General features: G+C 37.1%; 2 protein-coding genes across 3 annotated transcripts; one reads left to right on the forward strand and one right to left on the reverse strand.

The window, feature by feature from the left end:
• Positions 1-423: 423 nt before the first annotated feature.
• LOC141909358 (protein stum homolog) lies at positions 424-14,311 on the reverse strand. Of its 2 annotated transcripts, XM_074799805.1 has the most exons (4): positions 13,626-14,311; positions 2,190-2,363; positions 1,912-1,945; positions 424-1,643 (listed from the first exon to the last, which is right to left on the reverse strand). In XM_074799805.1, coding segments are annotated over exons 1-4 (507 nt in total). In that variant the 5' UTR covers positions 13,924-14,311; the 3' UTR covers positions 424-1,642. The 2 variants fall into 2 exon arrangements, with proteins under 2 accessions (XP_074655906.1, XP_074655897.1); XM_074799796.1 differs by lacking the exon at positions 1,912-1,945.
• A 743-nt stretch (positions 14,312-15,054) lies between these two features.
• On the forward strand, positions 15,055-21,595 carry LOC141905775 (transmembrane protein 87A-like). Its single transcript, XM_074794799.1, has 20 exons — positions 15,055-15,166; positions 15,680-15,740; positions 15,827-15,921; positions 16,193-16,318; positions 16,492-16,548; positions 16,634-16,720; positions 16,810-16,875; positions 16,958-17,002; positions 17,096-17,201; positions 17,306-17,367; positions 17,626-17,746; positions 17,825-17,887; positions 18,063-18,162; positions 18,360-18,453; positions 18,533-18,719; positions 18,810-18,868; positions 18,956-19,136; positions 19,224-19,294; positions 19,378-19,430; positions 19,534-21,595. Exons 1-20 carry the CDS (start codon positions 15,065-15,067, stop codon positions 19,604-19,606), a joined length of 1,809 nt encoding a protein of 602 aa, XP_074650900.1. The 5' UTR covers positions 15,055-15,064; the 3' UTR covers positions 19,607-21,595.
• The last annotated feature ends 890 nt before the right edge of the window (positions 21,596-22,485 follow it).

Consider the following 22,485-nt stretch of genomic DNA (forward strand, 5'->3'; position numbering starts at 1 on the left):
GGTGAAATGTTAATGTTTCCCGAATGTTTCTTTCCAAAGAAGTTATCATTAATTGTTGCTTTCGTATTTTCAAACGATTCGATGTTCTGAGGGAATATAGCGATATTTTTTTTTCAACTCCGATTCATCAATTAGGAGAATAAAATGAATTCTTGATTTTGCATATGTAATTCAGGCATTTATTTCAGTCATTACATGAATTCGAAACCAATACAGTCGAACAAAAAACTCTTCAATTTTAATACATCACTGATTTAGACAAAACAGATTTTTCTAGAGGTTGTTTGAATGGGTATAAAAGTTTCCATTACATTAAGCTCCGATTTAGACACGTTTAAGATCTCGATCCCTCTTTCTTTCTCTCTATAATATGTATATATATATATATATATATGTATATATGTTTAAACATTAACGAATATGAAATACCAATTTCAACATATGTAGACAAAAAGACAAAAATACACTATTGTTATATCTACTGTCTTCTGAAATAATTAAAACCTAATTTGCTTCCTGATAAGACGTGTTTAGGAATAGCAATATAGTATTAGGAACGAACAAAATCCATCTGCTAATCATTAAGCCCTATTCAAATTTACTACAAATCTTACTCAAGGATATCAAACCGGGTTATTGTGTTCTAAGAGGATCATACTTAATAGTTGCTTAATTATTTCACATCATTTCAAAGTTTAGAAAAAATGTGTTTGATTTCGTTGCTTAGAGAATAGTTATCCTGAACGTTTATCAGTTTCGTCGATGAAAGATCAAGTTGTAATCAAATTAAGACTTCGTTTTGAATAGGCTTCATGATAAGATAGGCCTTTACCGAGTACCGTGCAGGTTAATTAGACTGTCGTCATTGATGATATTTCAAATGTGGTTTTCGTATTTTTCGTAAGGTTTAATGATACATCTATCCACTATCTGCTGGAGATAAACATCTTTAACATAAAGAATACATCGTATGTAATGTATATAATATTTTCTGAATATCTTTTTTGTTAGAATATATATACCCATACGTTCTACAACAGGCCAAATAAAAACTCAAATAAACTCACATTTATAGATTTCATAGATGAATATTTACAAACATTTCCTAGGAACTCGATTCCATACCCTCGGGAAATAGCAACCGTTTCAGTAGAATTCTGTTTTACATTACCGCTGATATAAGATATTCTTTAAATATCTGGAAACGATAGTTTCAATCGTAGCTCAAAAACACCGGGGAGGGGATAAAAAAGCATTAAGCATTCTTGAGCTCTACTACAGCCATCCTCCTTACAAAAAGTTCATCGATACATAAAGAAATATATTTGCGTTGTTTCTCGGTAAAAATATCTCAAAATAGAATGATGTTCTGCTCTGACCAGGGTATCCCGCCGAGACCGATCAAGATGGGATTTTGGACACGACGACGTTCGAGTCTTTACACCATTTGTGTTCGATGTTGTTTCTTGGTATCTTTTCTTGCATTTTTACGTGGAGTGCTGGGACACCCTGCATCATTTTCAAATACACGTGTACTAGATAGTTCAATCTGCTGTACGATCATTCTGCTCTATAATCCACACTACTTTGGCGGCGGACGTAATACGGAAGACTCGGCCCCATTGCTTTCTGTTCTGCCGAACCTGAAGTTAAATTTAGAATATTCATACACACGATGTTCTTCAAGGTTTCTTTGTAGAACAAAAAAAGAAAGAAATCAAGTGCGTAACATAATCGTGAATTAACATTACTAGAAAGAAGCATAGTTCTAAAATAAAGGACGAAACAATATGGTAACTAAGATGCGAACAAGCAGATGGCTATTTCACTAAGCATGTCAGCAAAAATCAAACATATTTATTTATACATGATGAAATTCATGGTCAACGAATAAAAAATAATCTACTCAACTAAAGCGAATTTTCCCTTTTCATTTTTTCCATGACTGTTTAAGAAAAACGAAACATAAAACAATGGTGCATGTACAATAAATACGTACAAAAGGACGACTAAAATAAAAACAAAATAACAATAAATACTTACTATTTACAGCATAATGTATCTATTAATATTACAGTCTTGGCTTAAATACTATCGTTTTAATAAGACAACAGGAAAAGCATTCTCCCATCTTAGCAAAAACAGCTTTTAACTGTACAGGCATTTTATTTTCAGTCGCTTATACTTACGGCTTAGTTCTATGAAGGTTCTACCCCAAAGTATACTCCATATCCAACCGACTATTACACAAAATGTTATCATTTGTAAAAATCCAGCTAAAAGATTCAAACCGAAAGCTCTCCACTTCGATTGTATGCGAGAAGATCCACAGCAGAACACGGAAAACGATGATATAATAGTCCCTAGAAATATACAAGGATAAACCGAATAGTTAATCATATTTCGCTAGTTCCGAATTGCGTTATTACTTTGTATCGGTCCGTGTATTGGTTTACACCTATCGGGAGTTTTCAGCTCTGGAGACAGAAATTATGCAGTAAGTTAGAAACTACCCACGGGTAATGTATCTTTACGGTAATACGAGCGCAGAAGTCTGTTCACTTGTTTTTAGCCGTAAATTCATTATCGTCATTGACACTCTCTTCACGTTTGTATAATGCCCCAATGTAAATAACGACAGGCTTTATTGGGTGGTCAATCTACGCGCAAGATACATTAATCCCAAAAACAAATTGAATCAGATGTTTAAATTCTACGTCTCGTAAATAAGTGATCGCGTACACCAAATGTTTTCCCGATGACCCGCACCAGTGATATCTGAAGACACGGATGCACCAAGAATGCTACCTTGATCGGAAAGAAGGCCTTACAGGTTTATGAGCCGTAGGATAAAAATGTGTCCTTTCATTTCGACGCGATGATCACGACACTACCGTGACGTCTGCGCGCGACAATCAGATGAATAAGCAATACTAGACGAGACGCCTGGTGCGGTTATAACCGAAAAAAAGTTAGCGGATGAGGTGATAAGACGTGACTAGCAACTAAAACGACCTTAGTAAAACGTGTCGCTGAAAGTAAATGAGTGCGACAGAATCAGCTCTTCGAATCATCATCATTTGACGAGTATAAATAAGCAATGGCATTAAAACTGACCACATAAATCGCTCAGCTCAATGAATCTATAGATCATTTTTCATTGATAAGACAAAACCGTATGGGTTTGATTAGATCTTATCCTAGATTTTTTCGTAACCATGGTGACCGACTAAGATGGGTACGGAAATGGTAATAAAACTTCATCATCATCGTACAGAATTCAGAGTGAATCGTAGTGAGTTTAAACGCGACATGGAAACAATGATAAATCGTCAGACACGTACGTCAATGGCTATCCACACTTTCAACAGTGTTAAATCCTCGAAACATTCCATTTTACACTCTTCATCATTGTTGAATTTGTAACATCGGCGCATCTCAGATTGTTATTGCCTGTATTTTAACAGCGACATGATGTTCAGTATTATATGAATAAAATATTCACGAACAGGACCTAACAAAAAGTGAAACACGTCTCCACGAAACGATCTGGACCATTTTGCTTGTATAATTAAGACTTATCGTGTCTGACTGAATGATAAAATAGGGATTGTAGCAGTTAAGGCACTTTGTGTCTGGCAACTGGTGTTGGCCATTTGGGAAATCAAGTCAAGATTTCTCGGCATTAATGGCCGCATTTTCATCGTATTGTATGATATATAGATCCATATAAAGACGTGGGAATTGGGGTACAAAAACAAATTAATCGGGAGTGAAAAACCTTCATTACGCACGAACCATTCGTGTATTGGGATAGACCAGGACATAATGAGATATCGGGCCAAATTATTCGGTACTGTAAAATAGGTCCTTGCATTAGGGAACGAATTCAAACATACCTTCCAGCCAGTCTCGGAAAGTGACAGATTCACTGCGTTTGTGGTGCATTCACGAACGCAGATTTCCTGACGTAACTCATTGAATAAACTAATAAACTAATAATACTAGAAAATCATTTAAGGTATTCGTTGCGAATTTAAAGTCCTTTCCAAATCTCAGAGGGAATGCTGATTTCACGACCGATTATGGAATTAACGGTGATAATGTTAGTTAGTTGTTTACTTCAACTTTGCGGATTAATCTGATATATTGACAGCTAATATTCAAAACAGTTTTCTTCCTCGAAACCAGTTGAGCATCGATGACTCAACATCATTCGGGATTTTTTAGTATTTAGCGCCATTACGATGTGAAAATGCTGGTAATCCCTTGGTGTTATCATGAAACTGGCTGTGCCTTTTTCTACAGTTGCAACGTTTATTACCATCGCTTGGGAGATCTGGCCGACAAAGATGCATAAATTGACTACGAATCAAGAACGCTTGATACATAGACATTTCTGCAGTAATGAAAGATAAATCCCATTGCATTAGATCCGGGATTCCCTGGTCTTCAAAATACTGTGACAACCTGGAAGAATGTGATGTACATCAGGGTATCAGTTTGATCGGTCGATTAGGGGGTCATTTCTCGGACAAAGTAACTATATATTTCTGACTGAAGTATTGGTTAGAGTGTCTGATCATAACCCAAGAACACAAACGGGTAGTAAAACAAACGCTTGATGAATAACATACAAAATTCGTTTGTTTCGTCCGCTGACGCACCGCCCGTTACCTTATCAATAATTTATTCTATCGCACGGAGCAAACATCGTTAGCGGTCTTCATTCCAACTGGCATTCTCCCATCCAATCCACGACTTCAACCAAAATTAGAGAGATTACTGAATACACACTTGTAGTGAAATGACATTAGGTACCTGTCATTTCGGGCATTTTTAACTTAATTACGTACACGATAACTCAATTAGTGCCTGTTCGTTTGGTTCTTCTCGTTGACGGTTGTGGAGAAGCCGGGCGCACTCCGACTTTCACTTGAAAAGGAATAGTTCTGATTGAAAAATGGCTCTCCTTGGCTTTCTCTGTTTGATGTACGGAGAAAAAATGATCTTGATTGAAATACAATTCTCTCACCGGTAATGCGATATGTTTTCACAGAATAACAACGAAGTAAACATTGCATTCGCAGGTAGAAAATATGTGTCATTCATTTATCACTGCTTATCGGTACTGATAAGGACAAGTTGGATTATTGTTGATCGATTTCTAATTAATCTTATAGATTTGCCAATAGATCGGTCCCCGTGATATTAAATGGAGCGAACGGATTCTCGTGGAATAAATGTATTAATAGCCGCGGTGTACGCGTATTGGTGTATATGTATCTGTTAAAAAATGTGAGGCACTTGACTTCACGCGTTTTTCCATTTTCATCCAACTGTAATAACGTTCTAATATTTAGATTCTCTAAATCACACGTCATCGAGTGTCACCTGAAGAACCGGTATACGTCTTTGCTGAAGGGGCGTTTTTCGCCGTTGATGACAAACATTTGATGCACGGTCATGCACTGTACATCCTTTCATTCGGATTAGATTCAAATCTAATTCCAAAAATCCTCCGCATCGATTTCTCTCGATAGAGTCTGTGAATATCATTTTACCGCAAATAAGAAACCATGTCCCTCGACACACACACACATATACGATTCTATGTTTAAATTACCTTCTTAATCGAAGGGTTAGTTTCAATAGTGATTCGTTAAAAAACGGTCTCGTACAAACGGTAAAACTTTAACGGTACGAATTTAGTTTTTCAGGTAGTAATCACATAGTCAAAGCTTTCTTTCGTGTAAAGAATCTACTCGGATTCTAAGAATATTGACCACTCAAATCGTCAGAAACTGTTTTAAAATGCGAATGCAGTAATAGATGGATACACGGAAACAACTTTTTGTTTCCTAATTGAACGAAAGTTTATACGAGGATATTACACATGTTGAGGAAATCCAGACAATGAACTTATCTTAACTTTTTGTACACGAACCCACAAGGATTTGACACATGCCGTCTCTAAGTCGCAGCAAAGAATCGAAAAATGCAAATAAATGCGTTACTTACACGGAAACCCTCGGTGAGTTCGTCAATTTAACGTTAACACGTTATTTGCGGTATATAATCACCCGAGGGTGGCGGAAAGAGCTGTTCACCGTCTCAGTAGTGCACGAAAGAGACAGTTTCTATTGATACTGATCTACCACATCTTAACGCCGTGTTTCTACCGGTGTTTTTCTCGTCGCAATTAGCGCGCGTAACGAAAAAGAGAAGGTGCCTTTTCTGACTGAAGGCCAGTGTAACTATCACGACATTGGTCAGAAGAAACTCTGCGTTTCACTCCTTCAAATTCGTCGAATTCATAGCAGCAGCAGCGAAGGTGGTAATTGTAGATTCCATGAGATGAAAATACATTCGAGTAAATTGCTGTGAGAAATATCAGGACACAACGAAACTGATGGATATCACTACTTTAAGATCGCGTGCAAGAAGGCCCCCCGAGAAAACGAAATGCTGTTATTACCCAGGCGTTCCTGCTTTCAGGCGGAAAGAGACTTCGATCTAAAAGTTTGTTTTTTTTATAGTAAACTGACCTAAAAGTTTACGAACAGAACTCGATAGATAATTTCTCACATTCACGACGACCAATATCATCGTTTTTAAGAGATCATCTTGAAATAATCATCGTCTAGGCTAAACGATAATCACAATACGTGAGGAGCCACTGTAAGAAAAATACATCACGTACACGGACCAATAAACGTTTGAGATATTCGGGAGAAGTTAGAATGACGACCGGCCGGTAATAAGACCTTTTTATCTGATAATTTCTCTCCCGAAGCGAACGATGTGTATCGACAATTTCATTACACAGAAAATATCAGAAAATCCGTCAAAATGAATCAACGAGCGATGACGTGTGCGAGGGGAAAAACGACTCGAAGCTACAGAAAGAGATTACCGTGACGTGATGTACTCGTTAGACAAACTTTTACCGCGGGCTTTTCATTGTTTCACTGTCTCATTTGGTGACATATAATTCCAAACTGCGCATCTAATATAACCTTTGTTATAATAAACACGTCCGAATTGTCCCGCAGGTCCTTTCCGACCGTAAACTGCACAGCTATCATTTCCCCAAATCTTGCTCCGTACTTTGACGAGAAACCTATGTAGTTTTGCTAATATACATATACATACGCCAGATTGTCTCGGTAAATGTCACTCTCTTACTTTTCCGTATTCCATCCCATTGATTCACGTGGCATTAGGAGAACATGATCGTAGGAATATCTAATGAGACGAGAATGAGATTATTTTGTTGTGATATTCAGTTTACATACGCGAAAAAAAGAATTAAAATGTTTAAATTCGAAATCCTGATTTTGACTATAATGTTTCATTCGCCGAATGAAATGCCAAGTAATCGTGGTTTTCGTGCCTTGATTGAACCTTGTCGATTGGATTGACTGAAAAGGCTGGCTGCTTGCTTTAAGCTCATTTTCTCGAACGGATCATTTATATCTGGCAACTAATTTACCGAAACAAGTTCTAAATCTAAACAGTATGAGATGATTAATCGATTCACACCAGAAATGACTTTATTCTCGGCACGCAAAATGAAATTTCCGAGTACAGAACAAGATTTCTAGCGAATCGAATGCTTCCGAGTTCGTAACGATGCAAACGATAATGCCAGATCTAACAGACTCTAAAATTCTACTAAAAATTGTGATTCACATCGCACGATCGCTGAAAGGAAACTATTACAATCTATTTTTGTGGGATCATCATCCAGTGTCAGAGATATTCATGGATTGAGGATCGAAGTGATAATTGCTTGTAAACCAACCAGTGTAGCTGATATGATGGAATGTCTCGATACAATTTCTCGTATGACAAGCAAAAATTACTTCCATTTTGAAGACTGCCGATGGGATGAAGATGAATTACCCAAAACATTTCACACCTGTTCGAAAAATCTATGTTAGCTGTAGGCCTACTTGCGCCGGAATATTCATGTTTATATCTATGTATATTCACAGTATGTATTTGTAAACATGTTACCTGCTTTGTGCAAACTGAAAAAGCAATTTATGCAATTTACCAGACTAAATAGTGTACCGACGCTTGTTCTTCCAGATTAATTCCAAATTTCTTTTCTTCCATCTAATATAACTGGAGATATATGGGGAAATGTATTGGAATCAAAAATGATCGGGTCACACGTTCGACTCGTAGAAGCCAAACCATTCTATTATGTGAACTAAAATCTACGGATAAAAAACGAATCTAATTTATATTTCCTTTAGAGAAATTTAGCGAAATCAGAAATCAATTACACACGTCTAAGTCAGATTACACTCATCTCATTTATGCTTCTTACACGACAAAAAAGCAATTTTTTTCTAGAATTCCAGGGGCCATTTCGTCCAATGATTAAATGCAAATTAGATCTGAGGTTGAAAGGATCGACGATTCAATCAGGAGAAACTCACATCAACCGTTATAAACCATAATGGATGTAAAAATTGCATCCACATCTACGTTGGTTCGACTACACATCACTTCAGTCAATGGAGAAAAAACTAAAAAATTCTCCGGAAATATCTTATTCCAATCCTTTTCTCTGTTCGTATTTCTTTTGTATTCTCGACAAAAAATCGGGGAATTAGAAATTAAGATATTCAGCGAGCAGTTTTGAACCAGGTAATGAACTAAAGAGCACGGCGAACATTGGTCTCATAACGATTCCATCCGCATCGTTGGTTACGTACCATTTATAACAATTCCGTCTGGAATGAATTGAATATTCAATGACTCCTATCATGACGGGGTGGTTTTGATGTGTCGAAATTGATGAATAATGTGACTTGCACCGCAGAATAAGTCGTTTTCCGGCTGTTGACGGGGAATTGTGTTGAATAATTTACACGTAATCCAATAGATCCTACGATCGCGGTGGTAAGCTAACAGCCTTATTAGTAAAAAGATATATAGTCTTGAAAGTCAAGAAAATGCTGTAATTTAAGTATCTTATAAGAAAACTAACTAAGTTAGTAACTAAGATATCGGATTCAGGTGAATAATTTTATGTCAATTTTATACGCACCTCACCGGGGGCGCATATTGGCAATGAGTCGTTACAGCTATTTGCAATAGAGAAAGCTAATAAATAGAAGATAATACACCAGATGCGTTTCGCGCGCTGGGAATTTTTCTCCGTTAAAGATATGTGTGTGTGTGTGTGCAATGGATCTGGTCTTCAAAGAATCGCGTTGTATTCTATCCAAATGGAAGAGTGATTAAACTCAGCTGCTCAAAAGCTGCTCTGATCTTCTTTCTTAAAAAGCTTCCTATTTAAGAATGTAGCGAAAAATGCCAATAGCTGATTAAATGTGTACTAGCCATATTCTGTTCATGACGTAGTTCATTGTATTCCGGCTCTTAACGTGGAATGGATAATCGCCAGCACGTGACCATCTCATTTGCATGAAAAATCAGAAATATGATAGATAGAACAGATATTAAGCTGTATAAGTCCCAGGAGAGCTCGCAAATGTATCGATAAAGCACTAATGGCCGAGTGCCCGGAGACCATGTTGATTCAAGATCACTGCTTGAGTGTTCCTGAATAAAGATTTACCAATGATACCAAAAAGTATCAAATTATCAGCTAACTTTCTACCATCAATTAATAATGTGTTAGATGGTCGAGAATGGTGGACAATGATAATACAAATATTGATTTTTCCAGGTTGTCTGTTTGGGATTACATTTTTAGTTACATATGGGTAGACTTTCACTGATGACTCATGGCATTTGCTGCAGTGACGTAAGTCATGTTACTGAAACGACTCGCAAACCAATAGAACATCGAGATGCTCTTTCAAAAATATCTTTGATATCGGGATTTCTATAACGACATGCAACAATATCTGATAGAATTCGAGTTGACGCAAGTCGAGGCCCTGTTACTAACGATTTCCAAGCGTAATATCTATCTGATGATTTTATGCTGATGACGGAAGATTTCCTCGAAATGAATTTTGTCATTTCTTTGATGTTCATGCTTCCGCAGCCTCAGTTCCCGCAACCGTTTTTCGTCTTCAACTAAAGATGCATCATAAACACGACATGAATCTACGTCAACGATGTAAATTTACGTTATCCACTGACAATAATTTTAGTTAATAGCCTCTATTGTAGCGAACATGCCATTGTCTACATCAACTAATCACGTGACCATTGTCCGTGCTCGGTTACTCTTCATTTCCGGATCCTTTATATCTAATAGTTGGAACCTGTATCCGTTTTCATCTTCACGTGAGGGAAATTTTCATGAAAAGCCGTAAATTAGGTTTTATCCTCGAACGAACCATGATTTATTTGACGTTCTGTTTAATCATTGTCACGACGGTACCGTCGGGTCTGTCGGGGAACGAGGGCCGTCACACGTAACCACCACGATTCGACAAGATAGTTTAGATACAGGCGATTTCATCTATGACACATTCTAATAAAGATCTGACGAGATCTCGATCTGCTAACGGTCGAATTATCAAAGAAATCTGTTTGGCAAAGGTGTCCATATTGATTCCATTTCATTCTATAGCTGATTAAATTGTGAACGAAAATGTTTTGAAATCCTGATCATTTCGTCGATTAACAAGTTTTAAAAGCGCATCTATTTGCCCATCGTTTGGTGAAAATTGTTTTCTTTTAAACAAAGAGAGCCATTAGTGGCTCGAGAAGACCTGGTATAGCATTCTTTCATGGATTCTAATAAATTTGCCAGTGTCCAATACTACGATAGAAAAACTTATATTCCCCGAACCAGATTTACGTTTTAACATTGCAAAACAAATTAGTGTGCTCTGTTGCATGCATCTAAAGCATCTAAAGATATTTCCTCAATCAAACTGGCATGAAGAATCAATATCTTACATTCTAAAAATCTCTAGAGCAAAATTACATAGTTGCGAGTTGAAATTGCTTCGACGCTCCCACAATGGCTCGTGGAAATTGCTTCGTGAACTCGGGCGGAGCTGATATGCATTTTTCATGCGGACTGAAAATGAGTTACCGTTGAATCAACAGTAATTCATTTATTTACCAAGTTGGATATATCATTTATTTGTGGAACCTCCCACTGGAATCAACTGCCGGTTTGCTTTCGTTCGCGCAGTTTTTCGAAAAGTCGGCAACATAAAAAACCTCGAATCTAAAATAGTTACGCGTTGCAGCATATCGCTCTATATTATAGTGCATAAAACAAATCCACACGATACCCGTATCAGAATGAACCAGCGTGACCGGGAATGAGGGGATTTAGGAGAGATAATTTCAGATTATTTGACTCGCGGGCAGCTGTTATAATGAAATGAAACTCACTGATTCATGAAGCTCATATATCGATATCTTGTGCTGAATTAACAAGGTAATTTCTCGTGATATCGAGGCAATATTTGGGTTGGTGCTAACGATAAGTTAACCGGGAAGGTTTTACGATCGAACACGATCTTGGTCGTAGAAGGATTACCATATTTCAGATACGTCGGATTGAGTGATATTGACCGATAAGTTTTCGTACTGTTTACTCGGAAAAGGATAAACGAATCGTTAAATGAGCCAAATAACGCAAAATTATTTCAGAGAGGTATACCTTGGTAGAAGATTCTCCCAGATGAAAACAATTCATGTCGTCTTTTAAGTTATTTCCGCAAAAATTCAGATAACACCCGACCGCATGAAGGCGCAAACAATTCGTCAGTATAGTGGGCTTAAATTCCAGATCACGATTCTTATCGAAATAATTATCCTAAGTAATAAATTGGAGTACTGTGTAAACTACATAGTATTAATTGTATTGGTTCTGTGTGGTGTGTTCGCCATTTGTCGACGACATCAAAGCAAACAAAATAATTTATCATGTCGCAATTATAATGACTTGATCCCTACATCATGGCAGTCTTCGCATTTATTGCGTCAACAGGCTGGAGACCATCAGTTTGGTTTGCTTATGGAAATCTGGTAATACATCATTTAGGGTAAATGAATGCCCGTCCTGACGCGGGACGTTTCCTGCTAACGGTAATGTCTAGGAAGCCGACATTAGACAACATCAAACTAGGCATACTACTTTTCATCATCTCTTGAAAGCAGAGTGACTGTTTTATCGGTTGACTGCATTTTGAGGAGTGGATTTCACTTGAAGATTTACCAAGTAATATACAATAATTGACAAATAATAAAGATTATGCTAATAATTGACAATAACAAAACACCTATAGATTAAGTAAATCGGACGGTTTTTCTGTAGTAGTCATGCTATAGGTGTTTGATGGCCTCGTTTTGTTCCTGTTTTTGTATCTACCTATCAAACAATAACGTGAGATTTGTCGTTTTTATAAATTACGTCAAATGCTGAAATGATTTTTCGTCATATGTCACGCGCGACCCTGGATCAACCTTATGCAAACATTATGTGCGTATTACATCAATAATGACAATATTGACACAAATTTTCCCGTGTTTTATAATAAAATATCCATTTGTAGATTGATGATTGAAATTGATTTGGCCCTGCAGCGATGTGACGTGAATAAGGTAATATATACATACACGGTCGTTAGCCATCGGCTAAGTTTATATAAACATAAATTGATTTACAATATCTATAAAAGTTTGATGAGATATTACCCGATTGATCTCTATACGCGACGGTCTATAATGCAGAAAGTATAAGTCAAGTTTTAGCATATACAGTAAATCACCATATGAAGCTATTACAAGCGTCAATATCATGTTTCTGAATCCGTCTTCCGCGAGTGGCAGGCTCATTACGATGATCAATCAAAGCGATGTTAAATTGCCCATTTCAAATCAAGATCGGGTCATTTAATTCCTTTATGGATTACTGGCGTATAAATCAGCATCAGTTTATCATTATGTATCACCTCTGATGGGTGAGTCTTTATAGATTGAAATCAGGAAGTGGGTTGCACCTCCGTTTAAGTAAAGAGAGAGGAAGAGATAGCTAATTATTGATCATTTCCCTGTTTCCTTAACCGCAAATAGGTACCGCTAAAAGTCTGCTCATTCTCCCTTATCAGGGCTTGAAATGACATCCGCACGGATTAGACCCCCAATGGCATCACGGTATTTACCGATGATAAGATACAAAATAGCTCACCGGATATTGGAGCGTCGTTATGGCAATTTATGTTAGACAATACTGAAATTGTCCTTACCATTCCCGTTGTGAAATTACTGTTATACGATCTACAATCTAGGACATCATAAGTTCGTAATCATCTGCAATTACGCGTGAAATAAATTGCGACCAAAACAACAATATACAGAAATATGTATATATATATATCCAACTTTTTATGACAATTGTCATAAAGACTTTTTACGTTTTTCTACGTGGAATTTCTTGAGAATGATAAACATCGAAATCAACGCGCTAAACTGACTTCAGGAATTCAGCCGCTTTTTCTCCTACTCCGCGTGAGAACGGGGCGCTTAATTTAAAAATATCGAATGCCGGATCAACGTTATATCAGCATGAAAATGAATAAAGAAATTTCTATTTCAGGATACACTCTAGTCATTCATTCAGTACCGTACTTCGATTTTATTTAGATACCAAGAAAATCACTTACCGAGACCAGGGATGCCAATATTTAGGATACAACATACGACTGCCAATGGTAAAGGCATACACGGTATGGCATTATGTAGAGCACCGTGTTTTTCCTCAACTGTTACTATTTCGTATCCACCTGATGTCTGTCCGAGAGGTTGTGGTGGTTGCAAGCTATTGCGACTAGTTTTCCGCGGTGGGTTGCCATCACTATTAACCCCACCCACATTTGTAGTAAGTGGGATCTCCTCGGCTGCCGTGGGCTCAGATGTGATCGTAATTTCAATTTTTTCGCGATCTTTATTCGAGTAAGCCATGCTTACGTGCGAGTATATGATATATACTACTTAACGGTTTGAATCGATTTAACTGTTTAAATTAATTCCCGTCAGCTTGAATTTCTATGCAATATTGTGCAGAACGTTCACTTCAACAAGTCGGTACTAGTTTTTACTCCATTACTTCATTCGCTCTCCATGCACACGTACGAATCGCGTAACGAGAGAAAAACTTTTTCAAAACGACCGTAAATACTTTGTAATTCCCATTAACGATCGAACGCTAGAGATAAACAGTATCGCGTACAATTAGAACAAATTACGAAAATTGCACCGGGCGTCAAAAGAGAGATAGTGATGTGTGTTCGTCACTGGTGTCGGTAAGCGAATAACAGCTACCGCACTTCGGAACAGCAGCCGCCGCGAGAAACGTCTGAGGGCAATCCTCCAATTAGTGATGTATGCCGTTGCTACAGAGAAAATGCAAATCAAAGGCGCCTCCAAATCGCATTATTTTCTTGAGTGAAAGTAGCCGAGCGTGGTATATTAAGTAGCCAATTCACAATTCGTATATGACAACATTGTGGAATTTTTCAGGCAGTTTAATTTTGCGAAGCGCTTTTGATTTAGTGGAAAATAACGTGTGTTTAATGGTGAACTGAGATAAACGAGTTGAAATCCTTTGGGCTTGAGTAGTAGCTCGGCGGGGACGATGGTCGAGGCCACAAGTCACACTGACCGGTCTGACCTGTGTGCCGCTAGAGCCAAACTCTTGTTGGAATTTAAGTGGAAAGTCCGAAAGTCCATATGGAGGGTTCCGAACAAGCTGGAGGACACGTAACTTGTGTGGAAATCGGGCGGGTAGACAACTGCGAGGCCTGGTGGGCCGCGCCGGTCGCAGTCCGCGGCCCGGCGGTCCTGGTCTCGGGCGGAAAATGCTGTAGCCTCGGATCACTGGCTACTCACCCAGCATCCAGTTTCTCACCTCACGCCATTTCATGCTCCCCGTAAACGACTCCAGATTTCGTAATTTTATCAGTGTGCGTACTAGCACAATTTTTTGTTGGCGGGAAACCGGACTCACATACTCGCAGTCTATACACAAACTCGTAAACTTTTCCATGCAATCATCAGGTGCTGCCACCTAACCAGGAAGTAAAATAACTTCCAACAAGACAAGATGGCGCATATTGGACTTTTTCCGCTTGCGATTACGTATTTTTTGTGCGTTTGCTGTTATGGATTACCTGAACAAGGTGTATGGACTACAGAATTAGACCAGGTATTCATATTGACTAATTGATTTGTTAAACGACCGTGAAGAACTGTTATAATACGGCAGGAGAACGGTTTATATGTGGTCATTTTTTCTTGCGAATTCGGGATTGACGACGCTGTCGACGTCGTTAAACCGGTTGACGGTGACGACGACCATTTCCGTTCGTTTCCCAATTTATTCATCCCATCCCCGGTGTCAGTCATATTGCCCTGTGGATCATCACTACAGATATCCATGCTGATGATGATATCCCAAAATTTGAATTGGGGCCTGATTAGCATTGGGTGCACCCAAATGCTAATCAGGCCCCCAATTCAAACTAACGCACCCGCTTGCCTTCTTTTAGAAGTTGTAGTAACCCTAACTTCAACACTAATCGCCACATTGGAAAAAGACTACCTGATTATATGGTCAATGGTGTATCCAGCCAATATTCTCCACCGCATCTTAATAACATGTGTAATTATGAATTTTAAATCATGTTCTTCTGAATTTTTCGTCCAACCTTTCTTTCAGAACAAAACATTTTTTTCCATACCAAAGAGTATGTACAACAATTCTCAGATATCCATCAAAAGTGAGTACCTAAACACACGAGAGTTTTTTATTTTCGTTACAAACTTTCAGGATTTCGTAGTGAATTGATTTGTATTGTTCTCTTAGTTGAATGTATTGGCGAGATAAATGTTGATCTGAATATAGGATGGGTTCTTCGACAAACTCCATGCGCAGAGGAGTACATTGGAGCAACAGATAAAGTAAGTGTAGTAAATCGGTCAACGAACGACATACTCAGAGTGGCCTCCGTAACTCAGTGAGATAAGGTGTGATGCTGTTGCATTCACTAGTGCTAATTGACAAGCGTGCTTGTGTCCTGCTTGCTGCTGACAATAGTCAAGCAACACTTCAAAGGTCGTCCCGTAGTTTGGTTCCATGAATAATCCAATTGTCTCGAGAAACCAAAATCCAAACGACGTAAAGCAAAAATAAGCTATTCCTGAATCGAATCGTATTATTTTTATTTCACAGGCTAGTGCAAATATGTATTTCTTATTACCGAATATAAATCGCGGATATTCTTATAAAACAGTGCAGTATCATCGATCGAAAACTGAAAGTCACAAGTGTTCGCAGCATAGCAATATTATTCTGAAGGTAAGACGATTATGTCGAACATCTGATGAACTTTTGAACTTACGGTTTAGTTAGCGTTAAAATTTGTTGATCCTGATGTAGATTTGAGAGGCAAATCATCATATTTACATGCACTTTTCCTCTGGCAACTTTTGATTTAGTTAACTTGTAAACCAGTACGGCATGTTTTTTAGGATGAATCACTTATCCCACCAGTATCAAGTGATGCCATTCCACTGAAGAACACAACGGTATGAAGCACGTAATCATACATATCAATTTTAGATTATAATTGCTCTAATATCCATGTGTTATGATTATCTCTTTTTGTTCCAGACGGAAATATCAAATAAAGCATCTGATAAAAAAGCAGAAGAAAATAAAAAACCACCCAAAACTACTACAGAGAAAAAATCTGACACGGTACCATAATCGAATGTTATATCCTGGATAATTAAATCAATTGATATCCAGTTCATATTAAGCATTCTCTTTATGTTATTCTACTCTAGACTAAGAGGGTAAAGCGAGCGGCAAAACTTGTTCCACCAAAACCGTTAAAAGCAACCACAACCCTTGTAAGTTGATTGGTAGGTGATACACAGAAGTTTGTGATCAAAAGATATTTCATATGTATTGAACGTTTTAATCTATTTGCAGAAACCGACTACAGCTAAACCTATGAAAGCAGGACACAATGAGCAGGTTTGTTATATTGATTATGTCACTTCGGGAGGTATCCTGTTTCTTCTATCAAGATAGTCTTGGTACATTTCGTTTGAATGAATTTTGTTTCAGATCGACCACAGTATTGTCGAGACAACTTGGTCCGATGGTGTGTACCTATTCGTAATCATGATAGCTCCACAAAATCGGGATCGAGCAGTTACTTATAAAACTAAAGGTTAGCCAATTGTCTTTGATTTTACACTAGGAACAATGCTTGTTTCTGTGAGTGGTAAAAAGATGATTGAAGAATTAATGAAATGTTTATATTATTATAAACAGTGACTGTGTGGATGAAGGGTCATTATGGTTTCTTATCGGCTGCAGATTGGCCATTATTACCGGTGAGTTTGTATTTCATCTTTCAGCATTGTTTATAAAAACCGATACTTAAAAAGGGAACCAGTGAATTTTCAGTGTAAGCCCCTGAGGTCCCATGCCCTGCGTCATAATTTCTGGCTCTACGTGATGGTTGATCTCGAAATTTATTTTTCGAATCAATTATCTCGAAATGTTTACTGGGAATTTCATAGGGCCAATATCGTTAATGTTAGATATCTCTGGTTAATGATATCCTAAAATCATGTGATTTATTGTTTCAGTTTTATGGTGTAATGTGTGTTGTGTATGTTGTATTTGGTTTAATATGGTTAGTTCTTGCTGCTTGTAACTGGCGAGATTTACTCAGAATTCAGTTCTGGATCGGCGCTGTCATCATATTAGGTGAGTAGAATGCTATATCGAAGTAAAGTCGCCTTCCTTTCTTTATTGACAAATATTTGATTAAAACTTCGTCTTCAGGAATGTTGGAAAAGGCTGTATTTTATGCTGAATATCAAACGATCAACTACACTGGAAAATCAGGTATTCATTTCATTTTCTGAAGATAAAAGTAAATTTTAGAACTATGGATCCATTTAGGAGACCGATCCTTGAAACCTTTTCGTTGTTGAAAATCAATGGATATGATTCAATATCCACCCAAAACCGATCTCCAGCAGGTTTGGAGTTTATATTTTCATATTGGTATATTTAACAGTAAGAGGAGCGGTAATATTTGCTGAGTTGGTATCATGTATGAAACGTTCTTTAGCTCGTATGCTGGTTGTTATTGTCAGCCTCGGATTTGGTATTGTGAAGTAAGTACATTATTCCTTATTAAGCACAACAGGTGCAGATAATTATTCATTTATTCAGGAAAAATCAATTCAACTGTATGTGTTTGTGAGCGAAATGTATTTTGCAAGTATCGTATAGTTTTTCAAAACAAATACGTCAAATATTTTAATGATCTTATGTAATTATGTTGATTGTTTTGAATTATTGCCCTCTTCAGACCCAGACTCGGACCGATGCTTCATAAAGTTGTGCTGGTTGGAATTCTTTACTTTATTCTTGGGTCGATAGAAGGCTGTTTACGCGTGCTGAGGGTTAGTCCTCTATTCACTGACTCGTTTCCATTACTTTTATAAGCAATTTACGTTTACTGGTACTTTTTATCCATTTCAGCCCAAGAGTGACCCGTCCAACCAGGCTTTGTTGGCTAGTATACCATTAGCTGTGTTAGATTCGGGTATCTGTTGGTGGATTTTCACGAGTCTTGTGCAGACAATTCGTACATTACGTCTTCGTAGAAATGTTGTCAAATTATCTATGTATCGGCATTTTACAAATACACTCATATTTGCTATTTTGGGTAAGAATTCATCCTTATAATGTATGATTGACGCGAATTATTTTATTTCATATAAGTTATCATATGAGAGTTGTCTCTTCTATTTCTTAGCGTCTATTGCCTTCATGATCTGGTCGATCAAAGAACATAAATTGGCTACTTGTCTAAAGGTCTGTAATATTAAATGGCTCATTTTATAGAAATTTTTATGATTCTATTGAATAAAGTTACTGAATATGTATACATGTATTTGATAGGACTGGAAGGAACTGTGGGTGGATGATGCGTATTGGCATCTGCTATTTTCTGTGATTCTCTTTGTTATAATGGTTCTTTGGAGACCGACCAACAACAACCAAAGATATGCATTTTCTCCTCTATTAGATGCTGCTGACGATGATGAGGATGAGGATGAAACTGTTATGAATGATGCTTTTGGTCAGTGATCTGTAATGTATACTGATTTCAGTTAGACATATGTCAAATGACGTAATAAGTGACATATTACACATTTTGATTTTACAGATGGTATGAAAATGAGGAGTAAAAACCAAACTAATGGTTCACCTAAACAAAAAGATAGTAAAGTTAAAACGGTAAGATGTAGTCTATCATCAGAAAAAACCCTACTGTAATAAATGATTGTTTTGTTGTTTTCATTTCAATTTACTCACTTCAGGAAGAAGATTTGAAATGGATAGAAGAAAATATTCCTTCATCAGTTGCTGATACGTAGGTGTCATTTTTTGCTTTTATATGTATTAATATATTTACACGTATTTTATGTTTTAAATGTAGTGTAAATGCAATTATATATGTTTTATTGATTTTCTAGAGCTCTACCGAGTCTACTCGATTCCGATGAAGAAATCATGACCACAAAATTCGAGATGTCAAAAATGGAATAAGCCGAAAGTTTGCTCAGCAATACGTTCTTGTGTTCTAGACATTGAAAATAAACATTGCCTGGTGATTATTAGTTGATGCCAAAAAAACATTCCATCATAAAAGTTCTCAATTATATCAGATTATTTCAATAGCATGTACTCCACTCGTCTGTGTCGTCGTAGCCTGTTTTAACTGACATCTCGGCTGCAGTAGCTTTATTTCAGTTATTTCTTTTGTCTTGATTTTATTGAAGTGACTATCTACACTATATGCCTGGCACATTTATTGCATAACAAATTTAAGGTTGCATTTGGTCTTGTCGACCTAAGTGAGTCATCTTTGCAATAACTAGTTTGCCTTTGATAATGAGTTCATTGCTAACTATATCGATCTATTAAATGTCGATGCATGCTTTCTTAGTTGATATCCTTATTTACCAGCAAAATTGGATAGCATATTTTTTTATGATAAGCAGTTTTAGTGACAGCTGACATCTTGAATGCCTCTTCATTGTGGTTTCTACGTTTGTCGCCGCGTTTTGGTATTTTCAGTTCTGTATAGAATTGCAAAATGGCGAATCAATCTTGCATAGTTTGTACAGGTGGAAAAGTATTATTCAGAAGTGAATATGTACAGTTGATAAATATTTCCTAAATATTATGATATAGCATTATTTATTTATTTGCTTTATGTTAAGATGTTATGACAAGATGACATGTGTTCCACATGGAAGTTAAGTTTCTTTTTAATTTAGTCTTTTTAGGAGTAGAAATACTTTATTTGTGTAATCATTTCTGGTCTTCTGTTCTACGATGTAATGACCTAATTTAGTTTCATTTTGAAGAACGGTCTCTTTATTTAGTGTATATAAGGCATATCTAATGTATTTTTTCATCATATCTGGATATGAATAGTTAATCCATATGGCGAATTATTTCTAAGTAGAAAGTGGTTAAGTATTTTAGTAGAGTTCGTTCATTTAGATTAGAATAAACACGTACGTTATTGCCACGATCACACGAGCATTTTTGGCCCGGAACAACTGTTCATACTGGTGCCAAATGGGAACGTGCCTGTTAGGCCCAACCGAAAACGTGGGACCAAGCCCGAGTCAAATTTTAGCACGGGACAAATGATTGCGTTTGAATTGCAACTGGATCCATAAATGAATCACTTCGCTTTGTTTAGTATCGTATGGGCCAAATTTGACTCGTGTCTGATGTGTGCCGATTTGGCCCGGGCCAAATTGTCTCGGTGCGATTGCGGCTCATGTTAGATATTCAAAAACGTAACGATCTTTATTCAGACATCTCAATTGTTACTGGGATATTACCTGCATTCACTTTCTATAGAGCTAAGAAGTACGACTTTAATATTTTATGGTGTATGCTTGTTCAAACAATGATGGTAATAAACAATGATGTTAGTGGTATCTCGCTATCAGTATGCATGTTACATGTATGTATATAGGATACAGGGATCACCGGGTAATGCCTTAATTAATTAAGTAACTTTGAATATCTAGATACTGTAATGGATTGTAGTAGTGCAGCTACAAACATTGAACGGGCATTATGTCATTGACGACGGGAACTTTGTTCAATATTGTCCACGTGTTGGTATCCAAATGAAAGAAACTCCGGTATTTGTATAATTCCAACGTTATTCCCTTACATATTGTATTGGAAACAATGTTATCGAATAGCTGTTCTTTTATATGAACTTTTGTGCTAAATCTTTGAAATGAACTTATAATGTTTGATTTGAATCTTTAAGCCCACGTGCGGCTTTATAGTTTGTTAATTAGCTGTATGGACAAATTTATGGCAACGAATCCCATGCAAATTCAAAGATGCTTTTGAGATTTTATTGTCATATGAAAATTGATTCGGCATGGAGTCCTATGAACACAATCTTCTGCTACTCTGTATTCGTGAAATTACCGAATGTTTAATTAATGCTTGGATGGTGTAAATTTGTACTTTTACCCTTTGAATGTAAATAAATATTCTGAAAACATTTTTCAAAGAAAAACGTCGTTCCAGGTTTCGTTTCATTCGTTGGAATATCGAATATCAGTATATATGTTAAGTATGAGCGAAAGATATTGTTTAAAAGCTTTTTCTTGATACCTGACATAGTTAAAGGCAATTTGACCCCCGTGACGCTGGCTCCTGGTTCCTAGTTCGGCTCCCAATTCAAAATGTCACTTTCCTATATATTTTGAACCAGTAGCCCGTTCCCGGTTCCTGGTTCAAAATAATTGTTGGATTAAAGCATCGTAAAAGGTTTTGCGCACTTAGCTCGAGCTCGAGCTAAGTTTCAACTTAATCGACACTAATGGAAACTGCGCGGAATCTTACACCCTATTGGATAGGAATCATAGAAAACAGATTCATACAATTTTCGTCCATTACAGACTCACAATTCTGGCTCCATTTGGTCATTCTACCGACTGTTGTATTTGTGGGTTTCGTCTGTAACGGATTTACGATCGTCCTGATGCAAGTTCCAAACTTACGTCGCCATACCTTTTCTGTTTATCTAACAGCCATTGGAGTTACTGATACACTTTTTCTCAGCGCCCATTTGATGTTTTGGGTGAATTTTGTAAGTATCAGTTTACACGGACAAGGATCGCTGGTAATACGTATCAAATCGAAATACGCCTGCTTACCAACATCGCTTATTCCATCTGTAGCTCAAACTATGTCCGTTTGGTTCATGGTTGTCATATCATTCGAGAGATTCGTCTGCGTGGCTTTTCCGTTTATGATACACAAAGTGAGCATTTTGAAAATGGCACGTTTAAACGTAATATGCATTACAATGGCTGTTGTTATCCTATGGGGATCTATTCAGTACATAATCACGTACTACGACGATGTGCAGGAAATTG

The sequence above is a fragment of the Tubulanus polymorphus genome, chromosome 1 (genome assembly GCF_964204645.1).
Source record: "Tubulanus polymorphus chromosome 1, tnTubPoly1.2, whole genome shotgun sequence".
Lineage (NCBI taxonomy): Eukaryota > Metazoa > Nemertea > Palaeonemertea > Tubulaniformes > Tubulanidae > Tubulanus > Tubulanus polymorphus.